This window comes from Salvelinus alpinus, chromosome 19 (genome assembly GCF_045679555.1).
Source record: "Salvelinus alpinus chromosome 19, SLU_Salpinus.1, whole genome shotgun sequence".
In the NCBI taxonomy this organism is placed as follows: domain Eukaryota; kingdom Metazoa; phylum Chordata; class Actinopteri; order Salmoniformes; family Salmonidae; genus Salvelinus; species Salvelinus alpinus.
In genome coordinates, this window is record NC_092104.1 from 38,327,002 (window position 1) to 38,353,939 (window position 26,938).

General features: G+C 42.7%; 2 protein-coding genes across 6 annotated transcripts in view; both read left to right on the top strand.

The window, feature by feature from the left end:
* Window positions 1–1,729: 1,729 nt before the first annotated feature.
* Window positions 1,730–22,283, top strand: LOC139545503 (coiled-coil domain-containing protein 92-like). 2 transcript variants are annotated; one of them, XM_071353360.1, is made up of 4 exons: window positions 1,730–1,925; window positions 5,528–5,701; window positions 7,978–8,019; window positions 20,669–22,283. In XM_071353360.1, the coding sequence occupies exons 2-4, from the start codon at window positions 5,566–5,568 to the stop codon at window positions 21,457–21,459; spliced, it is 969 nt and encodes a 322-aa protein (XP_071209461.1). In that variant the 5' UTR covers window positions 1,730–1,925; window positions 5,528–5,565; the 3' UTR covers window positions 21,460–22,283. The 2 variants fall into 2 exon arrangements, with proteins under 2 accessions (XP_071209461.1, XP_071209462.1); XM_071353361.1 differs by lacking the exon at window positions 1,730–1,925 and adding an exon at window positions 2,874–3,947.
* Window positions 22,284–23,786: 1,503 nt separating this feature from the next.
* Window positions 23,787–26,938, top strand: part of LOC139545523 (E3 ubiquitin-protein ligase DTX1-like) — a 62,878-nt gene continuing 59,726 nt past the window's right edge. For 3 of the 4 annotated variants that reach the window (XM_071353401.1, XM_071353403.1, XM_071353405.1), the window contains exons 1-2: window positions 24,358–24,751; window positions 25,523–26,201. In XM_071353401.1, the coding sequence (XP_071209502.1) occupies window positions 25,943–26,201 (259 nt within the window). In that variant the 5' untranslated portion in view covers window positions 24,358–24,751; window positions 25,523–25,942. The other variant, XM_071353402.1, reaches the window with a different exon arrangement.

Consider the following 26,938-nt stretch of genomic DNA (forward strand, 5'->3'; position numbering starts at 1 on the left):
ATAACATCCAGCATCAGTTAACAAAGAGTTATTTGAAAGTTGAATGCGTAAAACCAGCAAATCAAATTGTTTGGGGACAGACTTGGTGGAGACAATCAAGCACTGAAGGTGTTCCTTGGTAATGATTGCCACTCCACCACATTTGGAAGATCTGTCTTGCCGAAAAAGGCTATAACCATAGAGGTTAACATCAGTGTTCAAAACACTCTTTCTTAACCACGTCTCAGTAATGACCAACACATCTGGATTGGAGCTGTGAACCCACACTTTCAATTTATACATTTTAGGTAATAAGCTTCTAGTGTTAACATGCAGAAAACCCAGGCTTTTACAAACATAGAGAATAAAAAGGATCTCTAAGGTCAGGGCGTGACAAAAGCAGATATCAGAGCACAAATCAGAATTGGGGCAAGCAACATTAGATGGGCCAGGGTGTGCATGCACATTTCCAGATGTAACCAGCAGTAATACAATCAGGGCACGGCAGAGGACTGGGAGAGCTCTGCAGTGTTGATTTATAACATTTTAATGTGCATTAAATGGCAACAATATCATATTGTACAGCAATTTCATCAGGTAACATGAATACAAAGCCGGTGAGAGGTGGTTAGAATAGGATGGGAGGCCAAGAGTCCAAAAGAGAGTCAGAGTCCCAAGTGTGGGAACAAACACTGTCCCACGGTTGGGTAAACGAGCTAGTTCATAGTCAACAAAGCATGCAGGAGTCATGATGCAAATAGCATAAAGCACAAGCGAAAAATATAACAACTTGGGGTTAGCCATTGTAAGTTCAGAGTCAATCGCCTCAACAGTGCACGTGTGCTGGAGGAGAGCGAAAGCTCGGGAGAGAGGGGAGAGTGTGGCGGGTGTACCTATACCAGACAGGGGGAGACAAGGCAGATGGTGAACAGATCGCCAGGTGGAATCCAAGCAACAGTGCAGCAGGCAACGGGAGTAGGTGTCACACCGACTTGGGAGAAGCTTTTTTCGGGAGGCAGAATCCTTTTTTTCATCAGATGACAGTCTGAAACAACTTCATCAGATGACAGTCTGATAACATATTTATTGTATAGCATATGTTTGTTTTTTTTAAATGTGCATATTTCAGGTATAAATCACAGTTCTACATTGCAGCTGCAATCTGAAATAGTGCCGAAGCAGCCAGAATAATTACAGAGACCAACGTCAAATACCGAAATACTCATCATAAAACATTTCTGAAAAATACACAGCGTACAGCAAATGAAAGACCAACATCTTGTGAATCCAGACAATATTTCAGATTTTTTAAGTGTTTTACAGCGAAATACACTTATTCCAGTTCAGAGTGAAAATTATTTATTGTATTTTAACAGCAACAGTTCCAACCTAGACAGATATGTAAGAGTGTTTTTAATGGGGAAAAATAAACATGATTAGCTATTTCTATGGGTATTTCATTTCATTGTTATTTGTTTTTGTCTATATTGCACTTGTTTTAGGCATAATGGCAATGAAATGTGCCAATATCTACGTATAGTTGCATATTTTCATAAGCTTATGTCCCAGGACAACACAGAATTTCTCATTTAGGCCCCAGGCTGAAAAAGTCTGGGTTTAACAATTTAATGTTTATTAAAATCACATTTCCTTTGATTTTTGTATGCATCTATTTCTGAGTGTCAACTTATAAATAATAAAACAAACTACCATTTATTGAACATTGTTACTACTTTTAGTAGTATCCCATGATGCATCGCCTTATTTTGTTGTAGCTCAGGGAGATGAGCTAGAGAACTGACAGACATAGTCCTCTCTGTTACTGCAGACAGCAGGAGCGCTTGACCAGCAGCAACGACAATGCCTAACATGGCAGAACGGATTTAGCCACTGTAGCAATTACGGCAACAATTTATATATCAGACGATATTGTAATATTGTTGAAGGTAGGTATCACGATATGTTATTACATTTATAAACTGTTTTCCACATTGGTAACAGCAGGACCCCTCATCGATTGCACCTGCCTCTCGCAGAGTCTGGTTTTGTTAACGTTCTCTAGCTAGCAGCAAGCTAGCCAAATGAGCATAGCATTGTCAATGATTTATTGCTAAAATGAACATAACAGCTTCGAAATGTATTCGCATGCAGCATCTTAGGTAGCGCTAGCTTCTGCACTCGTTGTTAACGTTAGCTAACAGTTTGGTTGGCTATCTAAATGTGACATGCCATGTGTGACTGGATATCAAGAATATAGCTACTAACGTTAGCTAGCTGACTTGATGGTTGGTTGGCTACACAAAATGACAATCGTATTTACTAACTAGTAGGTGTACTAGATATTACCAGTTCAGCTATTTGGATTGGGAGTGCAATAAGACGATGTTGTTTACAAACAGGGCGGCCTTAACCAATTGTTGTGGACCGATCATCGTACGTCTGAATTACAGTTAACATTAAATGAAACAATTAGCTATTGTAGCTAACATTGTTGTCAAATAGATTTTGGATTGGAAAGTGGTAGTCAGACGCGTGCCTGTGAAAGTCGGATCGGGTGCTGTCCGCAATGCAGGTGCTGAAACCAATATAAAACTACTATAATTTTGTCCTTGCATGAGGTCAGTTTGACTTGCTTTTCCATTCTAATGAATAAATAGTCCTACAAAGACAGTCTTATTGCTCCAAACCCAACTGGCTACCTTGCTGTTATGGAGACAAGTGGATACATTTTAATTCTGCACATTTTCTAGCAGAGAAATGCAGCCTTAATGTCTCAATTGATTATTCCAAAGCACATGGAAAGTTAGTTATATGGACTGGAACAAAGTATCCATGAGACAAAGACATTTGCTCAACACCCACCCTCCATAGGAAAGCTGTGACTTCATGATATTTTCAGCATACTAATTTGAGACAGCACTTAGCTTGGTTGGGTGAATTGAAAGGGATTTTCTCAGTCTTAAGTGTGTGAGACTTCTACCAACCTTTTATCACAGGGGGTGTGTCTGTAGCGTTAATCTCTGTTTAGCGAAGTATGGTAGCTAGTTTGTCTTGCTTCTGCAGTTCATTGGAGAGAGGCGATAGGGGAGGGGAGTTGGATATTCAATTTTCTCTCCAAAAGCAACATTAATTTACGATAACTGAGTATATCAGATCACTACAAATGGAGAAAGAGGGTGGAGGGTTGTTTGTTGGTGATGTCATTACAATGTGATATCATTAGAAAAGTATCTAATGTTGTCACTGTGCTATGACATCAGCTGAACTCTCAAGAACCAAGCCTGATGCTAGGAATGGGTTGTGCTGTGTGAGAGTGTCTGCCATCCAGGGTTTACAGGAAGGACTCAGGATTACTCATTTATTATAGATTATCTCTTTGAGTGCACCCTTTATGACGCGTCACTCACTCTCTCTCTCTCTCTGTGATTACTCGGCTGTGTTGGAGGTCAACTGGTGTCCTTTGGTTTTGTACACAATGAGCGAATTTGACATGAAACTCCTATCGCTGAAGAGCAAGCTTTGAGAGCCATCAGAGGTGACACAATTTATTAATGTTAGTAAGCCGATGATGTAAGAGGGGGAAGCTATGAGATGTGTTATTGAAGCTTGCTTGCTAATGTATGCAGTGGAAGGCTCTCTCTGCACTCAGAGGGGAAAATCAATGTGCTCTCTACTCCTGGCCCAGTAGTGTTGTCTGGGAGAGGGTGGAGACAATGGGACGGCTGCTCTGCTCTGACTGAGTGATGGTCTCTTACCTCACCTCTGAGCGCTGTCTCTGGCTAAACACTGGTTGCAAGGACGTCCAAGGAGGGAGGAAGGGACGGGAGACGAGCAGACCCTGCCTGCTGCTGGAGACTGGCTGCATCATGCCACACCCTGTGTCACTGACGTTTACTAATCTTCTCAGGATCTCTGAAAGCATTCTGTACTTAGCCTCCTCCTCACGCTTTGTGCACTGAATTGGAGGAGTAAGTTCCTGCCAGAGTTTGTTTGTTCTTTGTAGCCTAGTTTTTTTGGATGACCTGTTGATAATGACCTATTCAGCCTATGAAATACCCATTGGCCTATTAACCTATTCATTTCATCAAATCCATACCTTGTGTTCTGAAATGTGTGTTCTCTTATATGGTATTTGGATTGGTATTCATTTGAGGTCTTTTTAATCCAGGGTCTTGTCTCATTAAAGTGTTGATGTTTATTTTAAGCAACATGCTGGTAAAGGGCCCAAGAAACCCAACAAAAATGCAGATGACTTGTTTCCCCCTGATGTGTCTTCTTTAGAGACGTAGACTGCTCTCTATCTGATGATAAAATCAATAGTTCGACATCAGTGTGTTTAAGCCAATAGAGTAAGCAAAAAGGTATTAGCCTATGTGACCCTTCTCTCCTTGCAAGAAACATAGAATTAGGCTGCATTGCGAATTTTATCAGGATAAAAAGGGTATTGACTGAGTAGCATTCCAAAAACAATATTGAGTTCAATACTGTGCTATTTTCATGACCAAGAAACTGTATAAATGTACTCGATTCATTAAAATTTCTACATAGTCCCGATTTGGTTTGAGTCATTTTTAAAGTATACTGAACAAATATATAAACGCAACATGTAAAGTGATGGTCTCGTGTTTCATTAAATAAATCCCTGAAATGTTCCATACGCACAAAAAGCTTATTTCTATCAACTTTTGTGACCAAATTTGTTTACACCCGTGTTAGTGGGCATTTCTCCTTTGCCAAGATAATCCATCCACCTGACAGGTGTGGCATATCAAGAAGCTGATTTAACAGCATGATCATTACACAGGTGCACCATGTGCTGGGTACAATAAAAGGCTACTCTAAATTGTGCAGTTTTGTCACACAACACAATGCTACAGATGTTTTGAGGGAGTGTGCAATTGGCATGCTGACTGCAGGAATGTCCAACATAGCTGTTGCCAGAGAATTGAATGTTAATTTCTCTACCATATGCCGCCTCCAACGTCATTTTCTAGAATTTGGCAGTACGTCCAACCTTCCTCACAACCGCAGACCACGTGTAACCATTCCAGCCAAGGACCTCCACATCCGGCTTCTTCACCTTCGGGATTTTCTGAGGATGGGGGCATTCTGAGGAGTATTTCTGTCTGAAATAAAGCCCTTTTGTAGGGAAAAACGAATTCTGATTGGCTAGGTCTGGCTCCCAGTAGGTGGGCCTGGCTCCCAAGTGGGTGGGCCTATGCCCTCCCAGGCCCACTCATTGCTGCGCCCCTGCCCAGTCATGTAGAGCCATAGATTAGGGCCTAATGAATTTACTATATTTCAATTGACTGATTTCCTTCTATGAACTGTAACTCAGTAAAATCTTTTAAAATGTTGTATGTTGCGTATATATTTTTATTCACTATATATTGAGTTATCCTCATCCCAAAAGTAAGAAAAATCAAAGGCAAAGTAAAGCTGGAGCACATCCCAAATGGGTGAAAGGGGGAGCATTTAGGCTAAGCACTGAACCCCAGATGGTACGGCTCTTGTTTTGATGTTGTCTCTCTGTCATCTATGTTTGCAGGTCTCTAGAACTGGTGTGTTTCTACTGCATCGTCTGCCATGGCATCCCCCATTGGTACCCTAGAGAATAATCTGCACAGCGCCCAGAAGAACCTGCTCTTCCTCCAGCAGGACCATGCCAAGACACTGAAAGGTCTACATGCAGAGATCCGCAAACTACAACAGCACTGTACAGGTGAACATGCTAAACCTCAAACTAAACTTGAACTAGACCTAAATACATACACTTTACAGGGTTCGTACAGTCATGAAAATCCTGGGAAAGTATTGGAAAAGTTTTGGAAAACGATAAAATCCTAAAATGTTATTATTATATTTTTTTTTTAAATGTATCCATCAAATAAAAATCAACATATCAGCCAGAATCGGAATGACAATATTGCATCCGTGTTTGTGCACACCACTCGCATAGTGCGAGACCCAGTTTGCCGTTGCTTAAGGAGAAATTGACAGTCGGACATTGCAGCAACAGGTAGGCCTATAAAATATGATAGAGAACAGATTAACTAGGTAGACAAATCAAAACATATCTTGTACCCTCTAGTTAACTGTTTAGCTATTATTAGCATATATTTTGTTATGTTCCCAAAGACATTCGACCAACACTCGCTAAAAAGGTCATAGAAAGTTGATTTACTTTTTTGAACGATTCAAATTATTAATTTAAACAATTATTTTTGATGAAACAAATAATTCACTTCGCCATTATATTAGTTGGGAATCGGTTCAATGCGGTGAATCAAATCATGCGATACAAATAATAATTTGTGAATCGTAAACATTCATTTTAAAAGATCAGATGTAGCTTTATTTTGGATTATGTGGCTTCAAAACTTGTTTTGTCGATACTTCCAGTTGATTTGAGCATCCAATGTAAGGGACATTGGAACTCAATAGATGCTAGTCAGCCTGCAAAGTTAACACTTCTAAGGTAGCTAAGATAAATATGGCTAAACTAGAAAGGGTACATTTCCTGAAAAATTGCGGACTTGCTTCTTCTGAATAAAAAGATGTGTAACCTACCATAGCCATTTGATCTTTGATATATTGAATGAGCTAATTATTTCAAAAGGCATAAAACGTATTCGGGTTGCAATGTTTTACATCAAGCGTGATCAACCATCCTTCAGGAGAGCTAATGGTTGTGCAGGTTTTTATTCAAGTCCCCTCTAACAAACCACATTTTAGAAATGAGCTGCAACCGGACCTTGATAAACTGGCTCTGATGTGTTTGAGCAGGGCTTGATCAAAAGCCTGTACACTCAGTAGCTCTCCAGCCTTAGGGCTGATCACATGTGTTTTACACAGTTGCCTTAAAGGTATTCTACTTTGTGGGGGGTTAAGTGGCTTGCTCAATGACAGGAGATGGTACATGGGATCAAAGAGCAGCCTCCGGGTATCGATACCACATTACGCATACTTTTCTATACGTAGATAGAGACGCTGCTAATTGTTGGTCATGGAAAGTCATGAAATTCCATCTGTCAAAAACTGTGTGAACCCAGACTGTTATAGAATATGAAAGCATACTCGCGCGCAACCGAAGGAAAACTTTCTCAACACCTGGATTGCAAGCTCACTTGGTAGACTATTACATTCTGAGTCATACATGGTGAATACTCATTTACAGTTCTGCTTGAACAACATGTAGTCACATTAGATCACAGAACAGCAACGCTGCAAAGGTAAACAGGATTAACCATAAGTGAATCATGATACCCTGAGCCACAAACCAGAGCGTACCACACCAGAGTGGCTAGCAAGGGCCGTTAAAGGTCCATTAAATTAATCGCTCTGTGCTTTGGCCCAGGTTGTCAACTATCCTTAGACAATCTGCTGCCATTGCTAAGCTAGCCTGTGACTCTCACTAATCCTAGCCCATCTGTAGAGGCCTGCCATCTCACCTCTCTCAGGGGGTTTTCTGCACAGAAAAAAAAAAAAAAAAAAAATCTGTGTTAACTCCAATTACTAAAACCAGATATAAACAATGTAGAAAAGAAAATGGACCAATATATATATTTTTTAAACAACATATTTGACAACTAACAAACACCAAAATAAAATCTAGACCGTCAGGGAGAATCTAAAACTCCAAAATTATGCATTGATTTTGTTATTTGAGTCACTCAGATAGCCATAAGTCTTGGCAAAATGTGTAGAATTTCATGAAATTTGCTTTAAAACAGCAAAATGTTGTCTTTGTGGCCAACAGGATAGCCTCTAAAATTTAGGGTAGGCGACCACGCCATTGGCCACGCCTACTCCCACGCCCTGGCCACGCCCAACATCTAATCCACATTTTGATCCAGAAAAATCCCTGCTCTCCACTAGAGCTGCTAGACAGGCTCTCTGAATAGCATGCTCCTTTATGCCACCACACCACTCCTGTCAGAGCTGAGGATGTCACTTCCTGGTCTGACGGTGACATTTGATCCTCTTCTCTTTTCACAGACTTGACATATGAGCTGACAGTGAGAAGTTCAGATCCAACAGGTAAGATGTTTAACAGGCTTCCTTTCATAACGTGACTCCAGGCACACACACTTGGCCTGACTTTTTCAATACTTAATTATTACATAGTAATACCATAGTTATTGAGAGATTACTACTTTTTTACTGGGGTGTGATCCAGTCAGTTCATTTTCTCACAATTTTTCTAGATGTAATTCTGTGGGAACTCTCTCTCTGTTTTGACTTGACTCTGCTGTCATTGTGTAAGTAATGCCAGCACTGGCAGTATAGTACACTGTTAGACAGAGACATGGAATGTAGCCATTGATGTTTTACCACTTGTAGTTATTCTCTTTGACACTGATTTCACTTTGATTTGATTTTTTTTTTAATTAAATGGATATATTTTCAATGCCTCTGCAAACTATCATACTGGCAGGTATATTGTTCATGATATTATATAGCCTATGTGAACTAAAAATCGCTCTCTGCTTGCCTTCACACTGGCTGTTTGAAAACAGTGGCAGTGCCAATGAACAGCCCAGGTACTAAAACCTGCAAAGCTATAAATAAGACTTTCTGCAGCAGAACAGAACAGAGGCCTCTGTATGTCTTAGCCCTGGGAATGGGAGAGAGCAGAAGGCTTGTGCTGTATCCTGGTAACACTCTCCCACCCAGGAAGCGGTGCGCTGCGGCCGGGACCCCTGCTGTTCAGGGCACTGTCCTCCTTTCACTGTCAGCTCACCGTCAAGCTCATAGCACAGCCCCCTCCCCCACGTTACCATGGACATGTCACAGAGTCAAACAGAAGTCTAGATTATATACACAGGATAACTTACAATCAGCATGCAGTAGAACCACACAGAGGTCCAACTCTGGGATTTGACCACGTAGTAGACAGACTCAAATAGGAATTGAACATGAATCACATTGGATCTGTGCAATAGGTAGAAAATATAGCAATCAATGTGATGATGTTAGATATTCTGTATACGGTCAGTACTACAGAAATACTATTAACAATGGGCAGAAGTCAAGGCCCTCCCACCCTCATCTTTCAGGACATCATTACAGTCTTGATTATGCAGCTGAAATAGCTTTATATACTTGCCAGAGAACAGTGGGCTGATACTCACACTTTGTAGCATCTCTAGCCATGGACCCAAGCAAAAAAGAATGATAGAAAAGCAAAACAGATCATGGTTCTGAAATCAGGCTTGATCTTTGATGTCTTTTGTGCTTCTGAATTATTGAATGGGAAATCAGTCAGTTCACCTTTACAGAATAACAGTGGGTTGTACGACAGGTAACATATCTCACTTAATGTTACCTTGTGTATCCTGTAAAGGGGCTCTGTGCAATGCAGACAGCGCGGTACTGTGGGGGCTATTGTCAGAGACAGTAGCAGGTTAGTGTGGGACAACACGCAGATTTCAGTGCAGGAAATTAGATGATGTGTCACAGCACTAATGGACAGTCTGTGACCTACTTAGTGCAGCAGGCAGGGCTCAGTGGCTCAAAACAAAGACGACATCCCCTCTCTCGGCTGGTAAAGAAACGCCAATCATCACCCCCCGCCCATTAAGCTGATAGGAAATATACCAGACTGCCCAGTATAGAAAATAGATGTATACTCTAGTATTAGATGTAGATGGGTTGTGTTGGGTAGACATCATTATGTAGGCTCTACAGTATGATATAGGCCTATCTATCTGATACAGAGAGCTAATAGCTAGGCTATATCTGTACAGTAGCTGCTTGTGAATGTGTGTCTGATCAATGCTAATGGGGTGGGGTGAGGCGAGGTAGGAGCTGTGTTGATGTGGTAAGGGGAGGATGAAGAGCAATGATGAAGGTCAGAGCAGTGCTGTGACCTTGCTATCGACCAGATCTGTAATTTGAGACAGGAGCTCTTCTCTCTCTCTCTCTCTGCCCACCGCAGATGAGTCTCTGTAGACCATCACTCACATCAGCTGACAGACTCAGTCCATGGTCAGTGGATGTACTTACTCTAGAAGCACTAAAGCAGTCATTCGGACTGCTCATGAATGTCATTTTTGTATTACTCTGCCATTTTTAAAGTCATGCCCCCTTCCATCCTTGACATTTTAGAGATACAGGGTATCGGGATGTATTCGGTCCTATTGACTTTTTCCACATTTTTTTTAACGTTACAGCCTTATTCTAAAATTGATTAAATCGTTTTTTCCCCCTCATCAATCTACAGACAATACCCCATAATGACAAAGTGAAAGCAGGTCTTTAGAATGTTTTGCTAATTTATAAAAAATATAAAACTTAAATATCACATTGACATAAGTATTCAGAACCTTTACTCAGTACTTTGTTGATGCACCTTTGGCAGAGTCTTCTTGGGTATGACGCTACAAGTTTGGCACACCTGTATTTGGGGAGTTTCTCCCATTCTTCTCTGTAGATCCTCTCAAGCTCTGTCAGGTTGGATGGGGGGCGTTGCTGCGCCGCTATTTTCAGGTCTCTTCAGAGATATTAGATTGGGTTCAAGTCCAGGCTCTGGCTGGGCCACTCAAGGACATTCAGAGACTTTCCCCGAAGCCACTCCTGCATTGTCTTAGCTGTGTGCTTAGGGTCGTTGTCCTGTTGGAAGGTGAACATTTGCCCCAATCTGAGGTCCTGATTGCTCTAGAGTAGATTTTCATCAAGGATCTCGCTGTATTTTGCTACGTTCATCTTTCCCTCCATCCTGACTAGTCTCATAGTCCCTGCCGCTGAAAAACATCCCCACAGCATGATGCTTCCACAACCATGCTTCACTGTAGGGATGGTGCCAGGAAACCTGGCATGATAACCTGCCAAACATGATAATTGGCATTCAGACCAAAGAGTTCAATCTTAGTTTCATCAGGCCAGAGAATCTTGTTTCTCATGGTCTGAGAGTCCTTTAGGTGCCTTTTGGAAAACTCTAGGGCAGGCTGTCATGTGCCTTTTACTGAGGAGTGGCTTCCGTCTGGCCACTCTACCATAAAGGCCTGATTGGTGGAGTGCTGCAGAGATGGTTGTCCTTCTGGAAGGTTCTCCCGTCTCCACAGAGGAACTCTGGAGCTCTCTCAGAGTGACCATCGGGTTCTTGGTCACCTCCCTTACCAAGGCCCTTCTGCCCCGATTGCTCAGTTTGGCCGGGCGGCCAGTTCTAGGAAGAGTCTTGGCTGTTCAAAACTTCTTCCATTTAAGAATGATGGAGGCCACTGTGTTCTTGGGGACCTTCAATGCTGCAGAAATTTATTCGTACCCTTCCCCAGATCTCTGCCTTGACACAATCCTATCTTGGAGCTCTACGAACAATTCCTTCGACCTCATGCCTTGGTTTTTGCTCTGACATGCACTGTCAACTGTGGGACCTTATATAGACAGGTGTGTGCCTTTCCAAATCATGTCCAATTAGTTGGGACATAACATTTTTGCATCTGAGCTCCTAGTGTGTGGCTCTCCTTTATTTTTTTAAGTGTTCCACTCCGCTAGCCAGGACCTCGCCTAAATAGGTGTGCGTTTCTTTCGCCTCTCAATTAGTTGGGTTTAACACAGGTGGTCTCCAACGTAATAAAAACATCTCAAGGATGAGCAATGGAAACACGATGCACCGGAGCTCAATTTCGAGTCTCATAGCAGAGTCTGAATACTTATGTAAATAAGGTAATTCTGTTTTTGTTTTTTTTGCCAACATTTCCAAAAACCTGTTTTCGATTTGTCATTATGGGGTATTGTGTGTAGATTGATGAGGATTTTTTATTTATTTAATGCATTTTAGTATAATGCTGTAACGTAACAAAATGTGGTAAAAGTGAAGGGGTCTGAATACTTTTAACACGGTCGTTGTTAGAATCTTAAAATCACAAACAGAACTGGAGTTATAACCATTTTTAAATGGTATTCCCCCGTTGCCCCTCCTTCTCCCAACAGTAGGGCTTGCTCCCCTCCTTCTCCCGACAGTAGGGCTTGCTCCCCTCCTTCTCCCGACAGTAGGGCCTGCTCCCCTCCTTCTCCCGACAGTAGGGCCTGCTCCCCTCCTTCTCCCGACAGTAGGGCCTGCTCCCCTCCTTCTCCCGACAGTAGGGCTTGCTCCCCTCCTTCTCCCGACAGTAGGGCCTGCTCCCCTCCTTCTCCTGACAGTAGGGCCTGCTCCACTCCTTCTCCCAACAGTAGGGCCTGCTCCCCTGCTTCTCCCGACAGTAGGGCCTGCTCCCCTCCTTCTCCCGACAGTTGAAGGTGCTCTGCCCAGTTGATAATCACACCGATAATTGTCTCAACTGAACCTAAACTATGCCCAAACTAATTTCATACATAAGAACAGGGACGATTTCAAGTTTTCATAACAACCGGAAACCGATTTTTTTTTAAATACTTTTTTTTACACCTTTATTTAACTAGGCAAGTCAGTTAAGAACACATTCTTACTTTCAATGACGGCCTAGGAACGGTGGGTTAACTGCCTTGTTCAGGGGCAGAACGACAGATTTTTACCTTGTCAGCTCGGGGATTCAATGTTACAACCTTACGGTTAACTAGTCCAACGCTCTAACCACCTGCCTTACATTGCACTCCACGAGGAGCCTGCCTGTTACGCGAATGCAGTAAGAAGCCATGGTAAGTTGCTAGCTAGCATTAAAGTTATCTTATAAAAAACAATCAATCATAATCACTAGTTAACTACACATGGTTGATGATATTACTAGTTTATCTAGCGTGTCCTGCATTGCATATAATCGATGCGGTGCGCATTCGCGAAAAAGGACTGTCGTTGCTCCAACGTGTACCTAACCATAAACATCAATGCCTTTCTTAAAATCAATACACAAGTATATATTTTTAAACCTGCATATTTAGTTAATATTGCCTGCTAACATGAATTTCTTTTAACTAGGGTAATTGTGTCACTTCTCTTGCAACAGTGTCAGGGTATATGCAGCAGTTTGGGCCGCCTGGCTCGTTGCTTACTGTGTGAAGACTATTTCTTCCTAACACAGACGGCCAACTTCGCCAAACGGGGGATGATTTAACAAAAGCGCATTTGGGAAAAAAGCACAATCGTTGCACGACTGTACCTAACCATAAACATCAATGCCTTTCTTAAAATCAATACACAGAAGTATATATTTTTAAACCTGCATATTTAGCTAAAAGAAATCCAGGTTAGCAGGCAATATTAACCAGGTGAAATTGTGTCACTTCTCTTGCGTTCATTGCACGCAGAGTCAGGGTATATGCAAGAGTTTGGGCCGCCTGGCTTGTTGCGAAATAATTTGCCAGAATTTAAGTAATTATGACATAACATTGAAGGTTGTGCAATGTAACAGGAATATTTAGACTTATGGATGCCACCCGTTAGATAAAATACGGATTGGTTCCGTATTTCACTGAAAGAATAAACGTTTTGTTTTCTAAATGATAGTTTCCGGATTCGACCATATTAATGACCAAAGGCTCGTATTTCTGTGTGTTATTATGTTATAATTAAGTCTATGATTTGATATTTGATATAGCAGTCTGACTGAGCGATGGTAGGCAGCAGCATGCTCGTAAGCATTCATTCAAACAGCACTTTCGTGCGTTTTGCCTGCAGCTCTTCGCAAAGCTGTTTATGACTTCAAGCCTATCAACTCCCGAGATTAGGCTGGTGTAACCGATGTGAAATGGCTAGCTAGTTAGCGTGGTGCGCGCTAATAGCGTTTCAATCGGTGACGTCACTCGCTCTGAGACTTGGAGTAGTTGTTCCCCTTGATCTGCTAGGGCCGCGGCTTTTGTGGAGCGATGGGTAACGATGCTTCGAGGGTGGATGTTGTCGATGTGTTACTGGTTCGAGCCCAGGTAGGGGCGAGGAGAGGGACGGAAGCTATACTGTTACACTGGCAATACTAAAGTGCATCCAATAGTCAAAGGTATATGAATGAGCTTTCATATGTTCTCATGTTCTGAGCAAGGAACTTAAACGTTAGCTTTTTTACATGGCACATATTGCACTTTTACTTTCTTCTCTTTGTTTTTGCATTATTTAAACCAAATTGAACATGTTTCATTATTTATTTGAGGCTAAATTGATTTTATTGATGTATTATATTAAGTTAAAATAAGTGTTCATTCAGTATTGTTGTAATTCTCATTATTACAAATACATTTAAAAAATCGGCCGATTAATCGGTATCGGCTTTTTTTGGTCCTCCATTAATCGGTATCGGTATCGGCGTTGAAAAATCATAATCGGTCGACCTCTAATATATATATATATATATTTTTTCTTAACCTCAACTTCAACATACTCTCCTGCAATCCGCCTCACCCAATGTGGTGTGGATCTGCTATTTTCTTAGCTACTAGCTAGTAGTCAGCTAGCCACTGCTAGTGGTCATCAGCTAACCTTAGCCCGGACAACTCTTGCCAGTCTGCACAGCGCGACTCAAACCAGAGCAAATCGTACTTATTTTTCTCCATATCTCCGGATTCCTACCGCAAGCTCTGAACCTTTTCACCTGGATCATCGCAGCTAGCTAGCTACTATTCAAAGTGGCCACTCCTGGCTAACATCTCTGTCCCAAAGCAAGAACCAATTAGCCTGGAGCTAGCCTTTGCTACGCCCATCTCCCGGGTAGCCAAAGAGGTCCATCAGCCACTCCTTGGGCTACAATACCTATATTGCCAATTGGCCTGGACCCCTTTTACTACCGACACGGAGCCCCGCTAATTCCATCACGACTGGACTACCGACATAATCTGGGGGGTTTTCAACTGGCTCCTCCGTCGCGACGTCCCCTGAATGCCCATCTGCTAGCCGCGGCCCGCTAGCTGTCTAGAGCATATCGGACTGTTAGCTGAAGAGGCCCATCGGACAAATTCTTTGGTCACTATACCTATTTTGACCATTTTACCACAAGGAGCCCTGCTGATCCATCACGACTAGTCTGCCGACGTAACAGCACGAGGGGGCCACAACAGACTTCTTCCGTTGCGACGTCCCTCTAAGGCCCTTCTGCTAGCTTGCTAGCCCCGGCCCGCTAGCTGCCTGAATCGACGTGTCTCCAGCCCGCCGAGCTACTCACTGGACCCCTATGATCACTCGGCTACGCATGCCTCTCCCTAATGTCAATATGCCTTGTCTATTGCTGTTTTGGTTAGTGATTATTTCACTGTAGAGCCTCTATTCCTGCTCAATACGCCTTCGCTAACCCTTTAGTTCCACCTCCCACACATGTGGTGACCTCACCTGGTATAAATTATGTTTCTAGAGACAATATCTCTCTCATCATCACTCAATGCATAGGTTTACCTCCACTGTATTCACATCCTACCATACCTTTGTCTGTACATTATGCCTTGAATATATTATACTGTGCCCAGAAACCTGCTCCTTTTACTCTATGTTCCGAACGTACTAGACGACCAGTTCTTATAACCTTTAGCCGTACCCTTATCCTACTCCTCTTCTGTTCCTTTGGTGATGTAGAGGTTAATCCAGGCACTGCATTGCCTAGCTCCACTCCAATTCCCAGGCGCTCTCATTTGTTGACTTCTGTAACCGCAAAAGCCTTGGTTTCATGCATGTTAACATTATAAGCCTCCTCCCTAAGTTTGTTTTATTCACTGCTTTAGCACACTCTGCCAACCCGGATGTCCTAGCCATGTCTGAATCCTGGCTTAGGAAGACCACCAAAAATGTCCATCCCTAACTATAACATTTTCCGACAAGATAGAACTGCCAAAGGGGGCGGAGTTGCAATCTACTGCAGAGATAGCCTGCAGAGTTCTGTCTTACTATCCAGGTCTGAGCCCAAACAATTTCAGCTTCTACTTTTAAAAATCCACCTTTCCAGAAACAAGTCTCTCACCGTTGCCGCTTGCTATAGACCACCTTCTGACCCCAGCTGTGCCCTGGACACCATATGTGAATTGATTACCCCCCATCTATCTTCAGAGCTCGTGCTGTTAGGTGACCTAAACTGGGACATGCTTAACACCCCGGCCATCCTACAATCTAAGCTTGATGCCCTCAATCTCACACAAATGATCAATGAACCTACCAGGTGCAACCCCAAATCCGTAAACACGGGCACCCTCATAGATATCATCCTAACCAACCTGCCCTCCAAATACACCTCTGCTGTCTTCAACCAGGATCTCAGCGATCACTGCCTCATTGCCTGCGTCCATAATGGGTCTGCGGTCAAACGACCACCCCTCATCACTGTCAAACGCTCCCTAAAACAATTCAGCTAGCAGGCTTTTCTAGTCAACCTGGCCCGGGTATCCTGGAAGGATATTGACCTCATTCCGTCAGTAGAGGATGCCTGGTTATTCTTTTAAAAGTGCTTTCCTCACCAACTTAAATAAGCATGCCCCATTCAAATAAAATTGAACCAGGAACAGATATAGCCCTTGGTTCACGCCAGACCTGACTGCCCTTGACCAGCACAAAAACATCCTGTGGCTTGCTGCATTAGCATCGAATAGCCCCTGTGATATGCAACTTTTCAGGGAAGTTAGGAACCAATATACACAGGCAGTTAGGAAAGCAAAGGCTATCTTTTTCAAACAGAAATGTGCATCCTATAGCACAAACTACAAAAAGTTCTGGGACACTGTAAAGTCCATGGAGAATAAGAGCACATCCTCCCAGCTGCCCACTGCAGGCTAGGAAACACTGTCACCACCAATAAATCCACGATAATTGAGAATTTCAATGATGCTTTACACCTGGCTACCCCTACCCCGGCCAACAGCCCTGCACCCCCCACAGCAATTTGCCCAAGCCTCCCCACATTTCTCCTTCACCCAAATACAAACAGCTGATGTTCTGAAAGAGCTGCAAAATCTTGACCCCTGCAAATCAGCCGGGCTGGACAATCTGGATCCTCTCTTTCAAAAATTATCCGCCGAAATTGTTGCAACCCCTATTACTAGCCTATTCAACCTCTCTTTCGTATCGTCTGAGATCCCCAAAAATTGGAAAGCTGCTGCGGTCATCCCCCTCTTCAAAGGGGGACACACTCTAGACCCAAACTGCTACAAACCTTTATCTATACTTTCTAAGGTCTTCGAAAGACCACCGTACCTTCTCCGCTATGCAATCTGGTTCCCGAGCTGGTCATGGGTGCACCTCAGCCACGCTCAAGGTCCTAAACGATATCATAACCGCCATCGATAAGAGAAAATACTGTGCAGCTGTATTCATCGACCTGGCCAAGGCTTTCGACTCTGTCAATCACCGCATTCTTATCGGCAGACTCAACAGCCTTGGTTTCTCAAATGACTGCCTCGCCTGGTTCACCAACTACTTCTCAGATAGAGTTCAGTGTGTCAAATCGGAGGGCCTGTTGTCCAGGCCTCTGGCAGTCTCTATGGGGGTGCCACAGGGTTCAATCCTCGGGCCGACTCTTTTCTCTGTATACATCAATGATGTCGCTCTTGCTGCTAGTAATTCTCTGATCCACCTCTACGCAGACGACACAATTCTGTATACTTCTAGCCCTTCTTTGGACACTGTGTTAACTAACCTCCAGAAGAGCTTCAATGCCATACAACTCTCCTTCCGTGACCTCTAACTGCTATTAACTGCAAGTAAAATGTAATGCATGCTCTTCAACCGATCGCTTCCCGCACCTGCCCGCCCGTCCAGCATCACTACTCTGGACGGTTCTGACTTAGAATATGTGGACAACTACAAATACCTAGGTGTCTGGTTAAACTGTAAACTCTCCTTCCAGACTCACACTAAGCATCTCCAATCCAAACTTAAATCTAGAATCGGCTTCCTATTTCGCAACAAAGCATCCTTCACTCATGCTGCCAAACATACCCTCGTAAAACGGACTATCCTACCGATCCTTGACTTCGGCAATGTCATTTACAAAATAGCCTCCAACACTCTACTCAGCAAACTGGATGCAGTCTATCACAGTGCCATCCGTTTTGTCACCAAAGCCCCATATACTACCCACCACTGCTACCTGTATGCTCTCGTTGGCTGGCCCTCGCTTCATATTCGTCGCCAAACCCACTGGCTCCAGGTCATCTATAAGTCTTTGCTAGGTAAAGCCCCGCCTTATCTCAGCTCACTGGTCACCATAGCAGCACCCACCCGTAGCACGCGCTCCAGCAGGTATATTTTACTGGTCACCCCCCCAAAGCCAATTCCTCATTTGGCCGCCTTTCCTTCCAGTTCTCTGCTGCCAATGACTGGAACGAACTGCAAAAATCACTGAAGCTGGAGACTCATATCTCCCTCACTAACTTTAAGCACCAGCTGTCAGAGCAGCTCACAGATCACTGCACCTGTACATAGCCCATCTGTAAATAGCCCATCCAACTACCTCATCCTCATACCGTTATTTATTTTGCTCCTTTGCACCCCAGTATCTCTACTTGCACACTCATCTTCTGCACATCTATCACTCCAGGGTTTAATTGCTATATTGTAATTATTTCGCCACTATGGCCTATTTATTGCCCTTATCCTACCTCATTTGCACACACTGTATATAGACCTTTTCTATTTTATTATTGACTGTATGTTTGTTTATTCCATGTGTAACTCTGTGTTGTTGTTTGTGTTGCACTGCTTTGCTTTATCTCGGCCAGGTCGCAGTTGTAAATGAGAACTTGTTCTCAACTGGTCTACCTGGTTAAATAAAGGTGAAATAAATAAAACATTTAAAAAATAATGTAATCACCAATTGTGAATGAAGAACAGGGCGGGCCATTCTATTGTATTGATCTATTCTAATTATAATCTCAAAATGGTATGTTTCCTATACCAGTCCACCGAATCCAAGCAGTCTTATCAGTCTACTCTGTCCTACTTAGAGTACACAGTGTGAGTAATTTACAATGTCAAGAAGACCAAGACGAATGGATCCACTTGCAGCGTTAGCGTTGCTACAAAACAAGCCTGGCCGATTATCAGCACAAAATGTCCTCACTGAGAGAGAAGGCCCTACATCGGAAGCAAAAAACAACATCTGCAACGTACACCATGTAAGCACAAGCTGACAATAATTGACAATTATTTACATCTGTTGCTTCTGTCCTGATGTTCACTATTTATCAAGCACACTTTGCGCTTATAATGATGTTTAGGTTACTGATGTTTTCATCATTTCACCGTGTGTCTTGGTGGTTGGGGTATATATATATATTTTTGTCATTATAGAAAGAAGCTGTTACTGCTTTCTAACACATGCTTTCTATTTCATAGTTGTAACAAAGGCACGTATACTCCCTCTCCAGCACTCGAGTTCGTCAGGCTGCTTATTATTATGCACACCTGTCACCATCGTTACGCGCATCAGCGCCTAATCAGACTCAATCACCTGCCTGATTACCTTCCCTATAACTGTCACTCCTGTACGCTGCTCGTGTTTCTTGTTTTGTCCATGTTCGTTTTATTTATTAAATTATTCACTCCCTGTACCTCCTTCCCGACTCCCAGCGTACACTTTCCAGCACTCCATGAATAAAATGTGTTGGACACTTGAATATTGGTGTTGTTTGTTTTTACATATAGCCTACAGTAACATAAATGAATGAAAATGTTATTAGTATATTCTAACGTTACCTAAGACCTTTTATAAACACAACCAAATTATTATTTTTGCGATAGCATATATGAAATGTATTGATTACACTGTTAGAATGTTGCAGTCAGGTTGGCTGCTCATTATCTTGAAGGGGAGTTCCTCGAGTCCCAGCGGTTCTAGTGTTAAAGTACCTATGCGCAAGTTGTGTGTGTGTGTGTGTGTGTGTGTGTGTGTGTGTGTGTGTGTGTGTGTGTGTGTGTGTGTGTGTGTGTGTGTGTGTGTGTGTGTGTGTGTGTGTGTGTGTGTGTGTGTGTGTGTGTGTGTGTGTGTGTGTGTGTGTGTGTGTGTGTGGAGGGTTGGATACACAGTATGTGTAGCCTATATTTGGAATTTAAGTGTGTGTTAGGCCCAATGCAGCAGTTTTTATCTTAATATAATTTTGGGGTAACAGTTATTTACAAGAACCAGAAATAGCTTCTTAGCAAAGAGCAATTTTTCAAGCAAGAATTGTAATTTTTTTTGTGTCTGACATGTACATATGTAGGATGTTAATTTGACCAGTTTCTCACAGCAGGAAAATAATCATGCAGTAACAGGAAATGTGAATTATTGTCTGGATTATAATTAATTCACATTTATATAGGGCTTGCGACATTTTTAGTTGAGGCAAATCAAGTCTGACATTTTTAAGTGGAAAATACTTTCTTTAGAAGCATTTTTAAACCTTGAATATCAAATCAAATGTATTTATATAGCCCTTCTTACATCAGCTGATATCTCAAAGTGCTATACAGAAACCCAGCCTAAAACCCCAAACAGCAAGCAAGTTTACATTTCCTGCTGTGCAGGAAATTTCCTGCAACAACAGGGTGATCAAATTAAGATCCTATATCTGTACACAAGCCTACAGTATGTTGACTGCAGATGGCAGCCCTACCAGACAAATAGCAAAACAGCCTTGTTTGTACTCCTGATGGAATATTTTGAGAGGAATGGACAATGTTTTATTGTGGATCCAAATGAAACAGGCTACTGTATGTGTGACTATTTTGTTTGTTGCAACAGGGTGTAGATTTCTGATGGTTGTGTGAATGTGCATGTTTTGTCTTCATATAGAGGTCTAACAGTGTGATTTGTTTGTGTGTGTGCAGACAGCAGTGAGGCACGCTGCAGGGAGCTACACAGTAAGTGTGAGGAGCTTGAGGCTCAGCTGAAAGTGAAGGAGGAGGAGAACACTGAGCTGATGAGGGACCTGGAGCAGAAGAATGCCATGATCTCTGTCCTAGAGAACACCATCAAGGAAAGGGAGAAGAAGTACCTGGAGGAGCTGAAGATGAAGAGCCACAAGCTGGCTGTCCTGTCTGGAGAGCTGGAGCAGAGAGCCAGCACCATCGCTTACCTCACCTCTCAGCTCCACGCCACCAAGAAAAAGCTCCTGGCAGGCAGCTCCTCCGAGGTCAGCCCCAACGTCAGCCCTGTGAGCTCCTACAAGCCCACCCCTCCCAAAGCCAAGGACCGTCAGTCTGGCCCTGAGACCCCTCTACGCCGCATGAAGAAGAGCCTGTCTCAGCCGCTGCACTCTGAGTTAACCGAGCTGTACCGGCTGGGTTCTGATGGGAGGAGGATGGTCCTACGGGAGGCGGTGGACGCCATGCCCGACCCCACCCCATTTCTGCAGGCAGCTCGAGACATGCCTGATTTACAGATGGTACGAGACCGGCCTGCCGTCATCCCCCCCATCGCCTGTGATCGCTCGTCCAGCCCCCGCCACAGCCCGGCACGGGACCGTCAGCACCGGGCACACGTGGGCGTGGCACACCGCATCCACCACAGCACCCCTCCACTAGCGCCGTCTCAGCCAGAGGTGGAGATGCTGGCTGTGGACCAGGTCAATGGGGACAAGGTGGTGAGGAAGCGATCTGGGGCGGACAGAACAGTTTAACACACAACAAGAGCGGGAAGGAGCATCACCTACTGTATAATCAGCTGCTTTTTATGCAATTCTGCAACGAGCAAAAGAAAGTAAAATGGAAAACAGACAAAAAAGAAAAATGTATCTTTGTTCATGGTCCTCCTTCAAAAAACGTTTTTAATATGTAGACACGGACTACTGTAAGCATGCCAAATGTTTTGTTTTGAAACCCATGTGACTTACACATCCTGTCCTTTTTGCATTGTCTCTCATCTCACTCCATTTTACATCGTGCACATAAACTTCTCTGCCAAACATCTGCATTATTGCCTGCTTACCTGGTGAATCCAATACACATCGTCATAGTTACTACTACAGTTAAGTTATCCATACTTCCATCTGGTCAGCAATACTGTCCAGACAGATAAACAAGCTATATGAAGTCTGCAGCTACTTACATGTTATAGAAGTTAACTTATTAAACTAATACTCCCTGAATGTTTTTCATGTTGTGATGTTAATACATTAACAGAAACAAATCACACAAATGAATTGGTAATTGTCTAGTTATCACACAAATTAATTGGTAATTGTCTAGTTATCACACAAATGAATTGGTTACATGTCATGAGCATTTCTAAGACATCATCTACACAGAACTGTCTGATCTATGTGTCTGTGATATCTGTAAATATGGGATTGATTTTTTTCTTTGTTTTAATTTTAATATAGAAAAATACATCTCAAGTATCGAAAAGTGGCATAATCACTTATTGTCATGCTTCTCACATCACACTTACTCGTCCTTGAATACTATGTATATGACAATATAATAAAGCAGTCTTTTTTTGTTACTAATGTGGTGTGTGTTGGGAAGAATCTAACCTCTGTCACAGGCTTTCACCATGTCAGTGAAGCCTGGAAGCAGAACTTTGGAAGAATCTGAAGCAGAAACTGCTTGACGTTTCAGGCTGCCAGTGGACATAGGATGAGAAATAGGTCATTAATAGCAGTGTTTTTTGTAACTATTGAAACACTGGGTGTGGACAAAAGAAGACCAACATGTTCACACTGTCATGCTGTTATTATAATAGCACAAGTAGTCTAAAGTAGGTATTTGACCATTCATATAGATTTGGTCTATTATTGGTCATGTGTGGGATACACCTTTCTGTGTCTAAATGAAAACAACTAGTTTCCACAAACACTCATCAGGTTTGCCATAGACATGGGCAGCCCTGCTTACTACTTTAAATCTGTGTCACCCTCTGCCCATGAGATCATTTCATGTTAGCCTAATGGTTAAGAGATTGGTATTCCAAGAGACAGGTTCAGATCAGGTTCAGATCCCACCTGTGTGTAGTTGACGTGAGTCGGGGTCACGGTCTCATGATGAGGTAGCCCTGCATGCGACTTCAAAATCAGTGTCTCCCTCGGCCCAAAAGGGAATTACCTATTGGGCTAACTGTTAAGACATTGGTTTCTTCTGTGGAAGATCCGGTTTCAGATCCCGGCCGTGAATGGCATCCAACGGTGGGATCTTCTTTCGTGGGAGGGGAGGTCAAAGGGGGGTGAATGTAGCAGACATTAGTTGCACTCAAAGTCTCGTGATGTAGCCCTGCCTGTGACTTCAAAATCACTGTCGCCCAAAAGGGAACCAAGACGTTGGTTTCTTCGGTGGGAGATTGCGCCCGTGAGTCATAGATTTGCACTCTGTAACCACTCATTCGAATTCCCTCTTTCCAGAAGTCTGCTCTAAAGCCAGCAGAGATGGTCTTTTCACAGACAATCAATGGTGAGCCAAGTAACATGGTGGATAGATGTGTGAAACAGACAAGCACAGCATGGGTGACTTCTAGAGGCAAGATATGTAATAAACATACTGTACTGTACAAATTCAATCCCTAGGTTATTTATGAAGAAGAGGACTGGCCCAACTAGTCTATATACTGCATATTCAATGTATTGTTTTCGGCAGAAAAGGGCTCCATGTTGTATCAGAGAAGGTTGGAAGATGTGGAGAAAGACAGTTTATGGGATGGAAGAAATTGTGGGCCGTTTTTGACATGGAAACTCTTCATTTACAATACTTGATGAGTGAAATAAATGCAATTTACTTAGGACCAATCCAATTTAATGACTCGTGGAAGTGTTTACCTCTAGCCTACATTTCCATATCTAGACACAAGATGTCACTATACTATCAGTACAGACTGGCAAAACCAAACATGTATTTTAAAATACCAAATGAAGCCTAGGATAGAGAACAAAGGCCTAGAGATTGAGGATAAGGGCTTGAACCATGTAACCATAGGGTTACAGAGCAAGTACACTACCTCCTGACATTTAGGCCTACAGATCCAGACCTCTTGGCAGAGACGGTAGCACGTTACACTATTCGGGACAGAGAGAGATGGAGAGAGAGCGCACGCAGTTAGAGGTGCAAACATGGGAAACCAGAGATAATCCCACCGCTGCCACCAACGTGGCGAACATATCATCGCTATGATAAAGTCAAATTCCTAACAAAAGTAATGTGTAGAAAAATCCTCTGCCGCGAAAGTGGTGCTTTCTGTTAGGCTTATCTCTATAGCGTACTATTTTATCTTAAAGTTGTGGAGCAACAGTCCAGCGCTGTGAGGCTTTTCTCCCGGACTCGGCTTGGCTCTACCGAATGTAGGCTAAGAAAATTCAATGGAAGCGTTCAGATCAAAGCGTTGAATATGACCTATTTCATGCAAGGATTTATTTATTTATTTGATGAGTAAATAATATAGTTGATTTCGTTCATTTACATGAGCAATATTTTGCTGTTTTTAGAACAGACTGTTCACCGTCGTCTCATTTTCACTTCAGCGATGCAACATCTTCCTGTCATTTTTCCACAACGCAACGCGATTACGCGCGCGGCCAAGGTAATAGTAGAGATTTTCTTGGTCAGCATCACAGGTGCTCGTGGACCGTTATTTTCGACCACTTTTGCATGTTCAGTATATGAGCGAATTAATTTAATACATCTAAGGGGAAAACAACCAGACCTGTCCTATAGCAATAATGGCTCCGCACCTCAAACGTTCGGGTGATTGTAATTGGGGCATGCGTTGTATTGTTTATCCATAGCAGGCTGTCAGAGTTCGGATAAACTGAGATGCATAGAACGGAAAAATGCAAATAATTGGAAATAACACCCGACACTGCTTGATTGTGAGGCAATTCATCATCTGAAATATATTTTTATTTGTCATTTTAAGGGAGGACATATCACACTACAGCTACTGTCCTGTACTAACGCTACTGTCCTGAAGAGTCGAATACCCTTTTTGTAAGTATTCCTGCGTTATACTAAATCACAACCTTTGATTTGATTTGCGCCTGTGTTTATTTTTGCTTGAATTTGCAATAGGCAACATTCGCCTCGATCACAACCCACAGGTCTGTCTGCCGACCAAAATAGGCAATCATTGCAAACTCGACGGGATTAGAACAAAACCTCGATTATTATTACAATGGTTTATCGAGTCCAGACAAAATTGTGCTTGGACGTAACTATACTTAATATATATATTTTTTTATGTATAATTAAGATCTCGTTAGCCTAGTATGTGTTGGATGAAGCTATAATTATATTCAGCACATAAACACTTAAAATCTGAATAAGAATGCGAACCCTGTATCGAAAAAAGAGACCTCGATAATATTGTAGAATACCGTTGAGGAATATCGTGCACATGATTGTAAATAATGAATAAATAAGATGTTGTAAATATATTCCAAAATGAAAAGATAAAGACTCAAATCATCCTTACATTGCTGTTGATATGCTAACATATACATTGTGTCACCATACTACCTAGAAATAACTATGCAAAGTATAGGATCCTGGACCTGCATGCTTATTATGGAGTAATAACACTGTGAAGTATTGATGGTATCTTTTGAATCTATTTAAATCATAATGTTTTTGTTGGCATTTTTCCTTTTAGTTAAGACATGGTGAGATTTCGTTTCTAAGTCAGCTCAGGACAAATCCTACCAATGTGCATTTTCTATCTGTTTTTATGTCACATTCTTTCCTGTCTCCTGTCTGATTTAGAGTGTATATCCCATGTTCATCTGCTTGGGTTTTCTGAGACTGCTCCGGTTGTATACTTCTGCAAAGCTCATCAACATCAACATCATCTGCGACTTCAAACACATCAAGCCATAAGAGGAGGGAGCTTAGCTGCTTTTGGCATTTCAAAAAGAGGCTGGTTAAAGAAACTGCAGTGAAAAAAACACCTTCAGGATGACAGTGAGTTTCTTCTAAGTGAACCAGATGACTCCACTGGACCTGTGCCCTGGAAACACCACCATTTGACCGAGGACTATCAGAGTGATTGCTGACATCAAAGTTGTAATTGTTGTTTTAAAAAAGAAGAACAAATGCTTGGGCATCTCTGGTGGCCTGCTGGGTAGCAGTTGTCTTCTTGTACCGTAGTAGCAGCAGCTGAACCACGGTTGCCATAGTGGAACAATGGCACGCCCAGGCTCTGGGGTGCTGGTGTCGGTCAACGGGCTGGGGTACCCTCCTCAGAACCTGGCCCGGGTGGTGGTGTGGGAGTGGCTGAACGAACATGGGCGCTGGCGGCCCTACAGTGCGGCAACGTGCCACCACATAGAGAACGTACTGAAGGGGGACGTGCGGGGGACTGTGGTCCTTGGACAGGTGGATGCCCAACTGGCCTCTTACATCATCGACCTGCAGTCCATGCACCAGTTTAGACAGGACACAGGTAAGAACCAGTCAAAACACCTGTGTCGTTCATCATCATTATCATGTGATGCCTGTGGGGTCACAGACACTTATATACAGTAACTGTATTTCCCCATTATGAACTTCAATGGTAGAATAGATGAACAATGTAAAAGGTGCAGTTCATGCCACAGCATGCTGTACATATTATTCAGATGTTCATTCTTAGCCAATAGAACCCTCCATTATGGTGTACATTTTCTTTGCAACCTAGCTCAACAAGTTAATATGGAAACCACCCTTGAAGGATGTGCATCTATTTCTGTATTTGCCGTACAACCATTGGCGATATTAGCATCTTGGTGGTGCAAACTCCCCCCCAAAATGTTTTAGATGCATGCCAGCAAAGTCACTACACAACACTAAACAATACATTAACTGCATTATAACGGGGCCAAGCGATGCCCACAAACTGTTAGGGCCTACATAAAGCTGACCCAACAGCAGACCTTTCTTTTCAGCACCATGGAGTGAATCCTTACCACTGCTACACCTGGCTATCAGCAGAGCTTTGTCCGGCAGTGAAACAGTTCATTCAGCCTCGTTTACTGCTTTAAAAAAAAAAACATAGCTGATATAGCTGACCATATCTCCCTGGCATATTACATCATTTATGCAGCAGCATAAAATACATTTTCGGACTCACCTTGTTGTCCTTCGTTGGAAAATTTTGTCATCAAAGACAAATATTGTGGGGCTCAAAAAAATTACAGGTTG

Excerpts from the sequence above, each read along its gene's own strand:
- LOC139545503 (XM_071353360.1), top strand. The coding sequence starts at position 5,566 with ATGGCATCCCCCATTGGTACCCTAGAGAATAATCTGCACAGCGCCCAG. Across the intron at positions 5,702-7,977 it reads ACTACAACAGCACTGTACAG|ACTTGACATATGAGCTGACA; the intron begins GTGAACATGCTA and ends CTCTTTTCACAG. Across the intron at positions 8,020-20,668 it reads GAGAAGTTCAGATCCAACAG|ACAGCAGTGAGGCACGCTGC; the intron begins GTAAGATGTTTA and ends GTGTGTGTGCAG.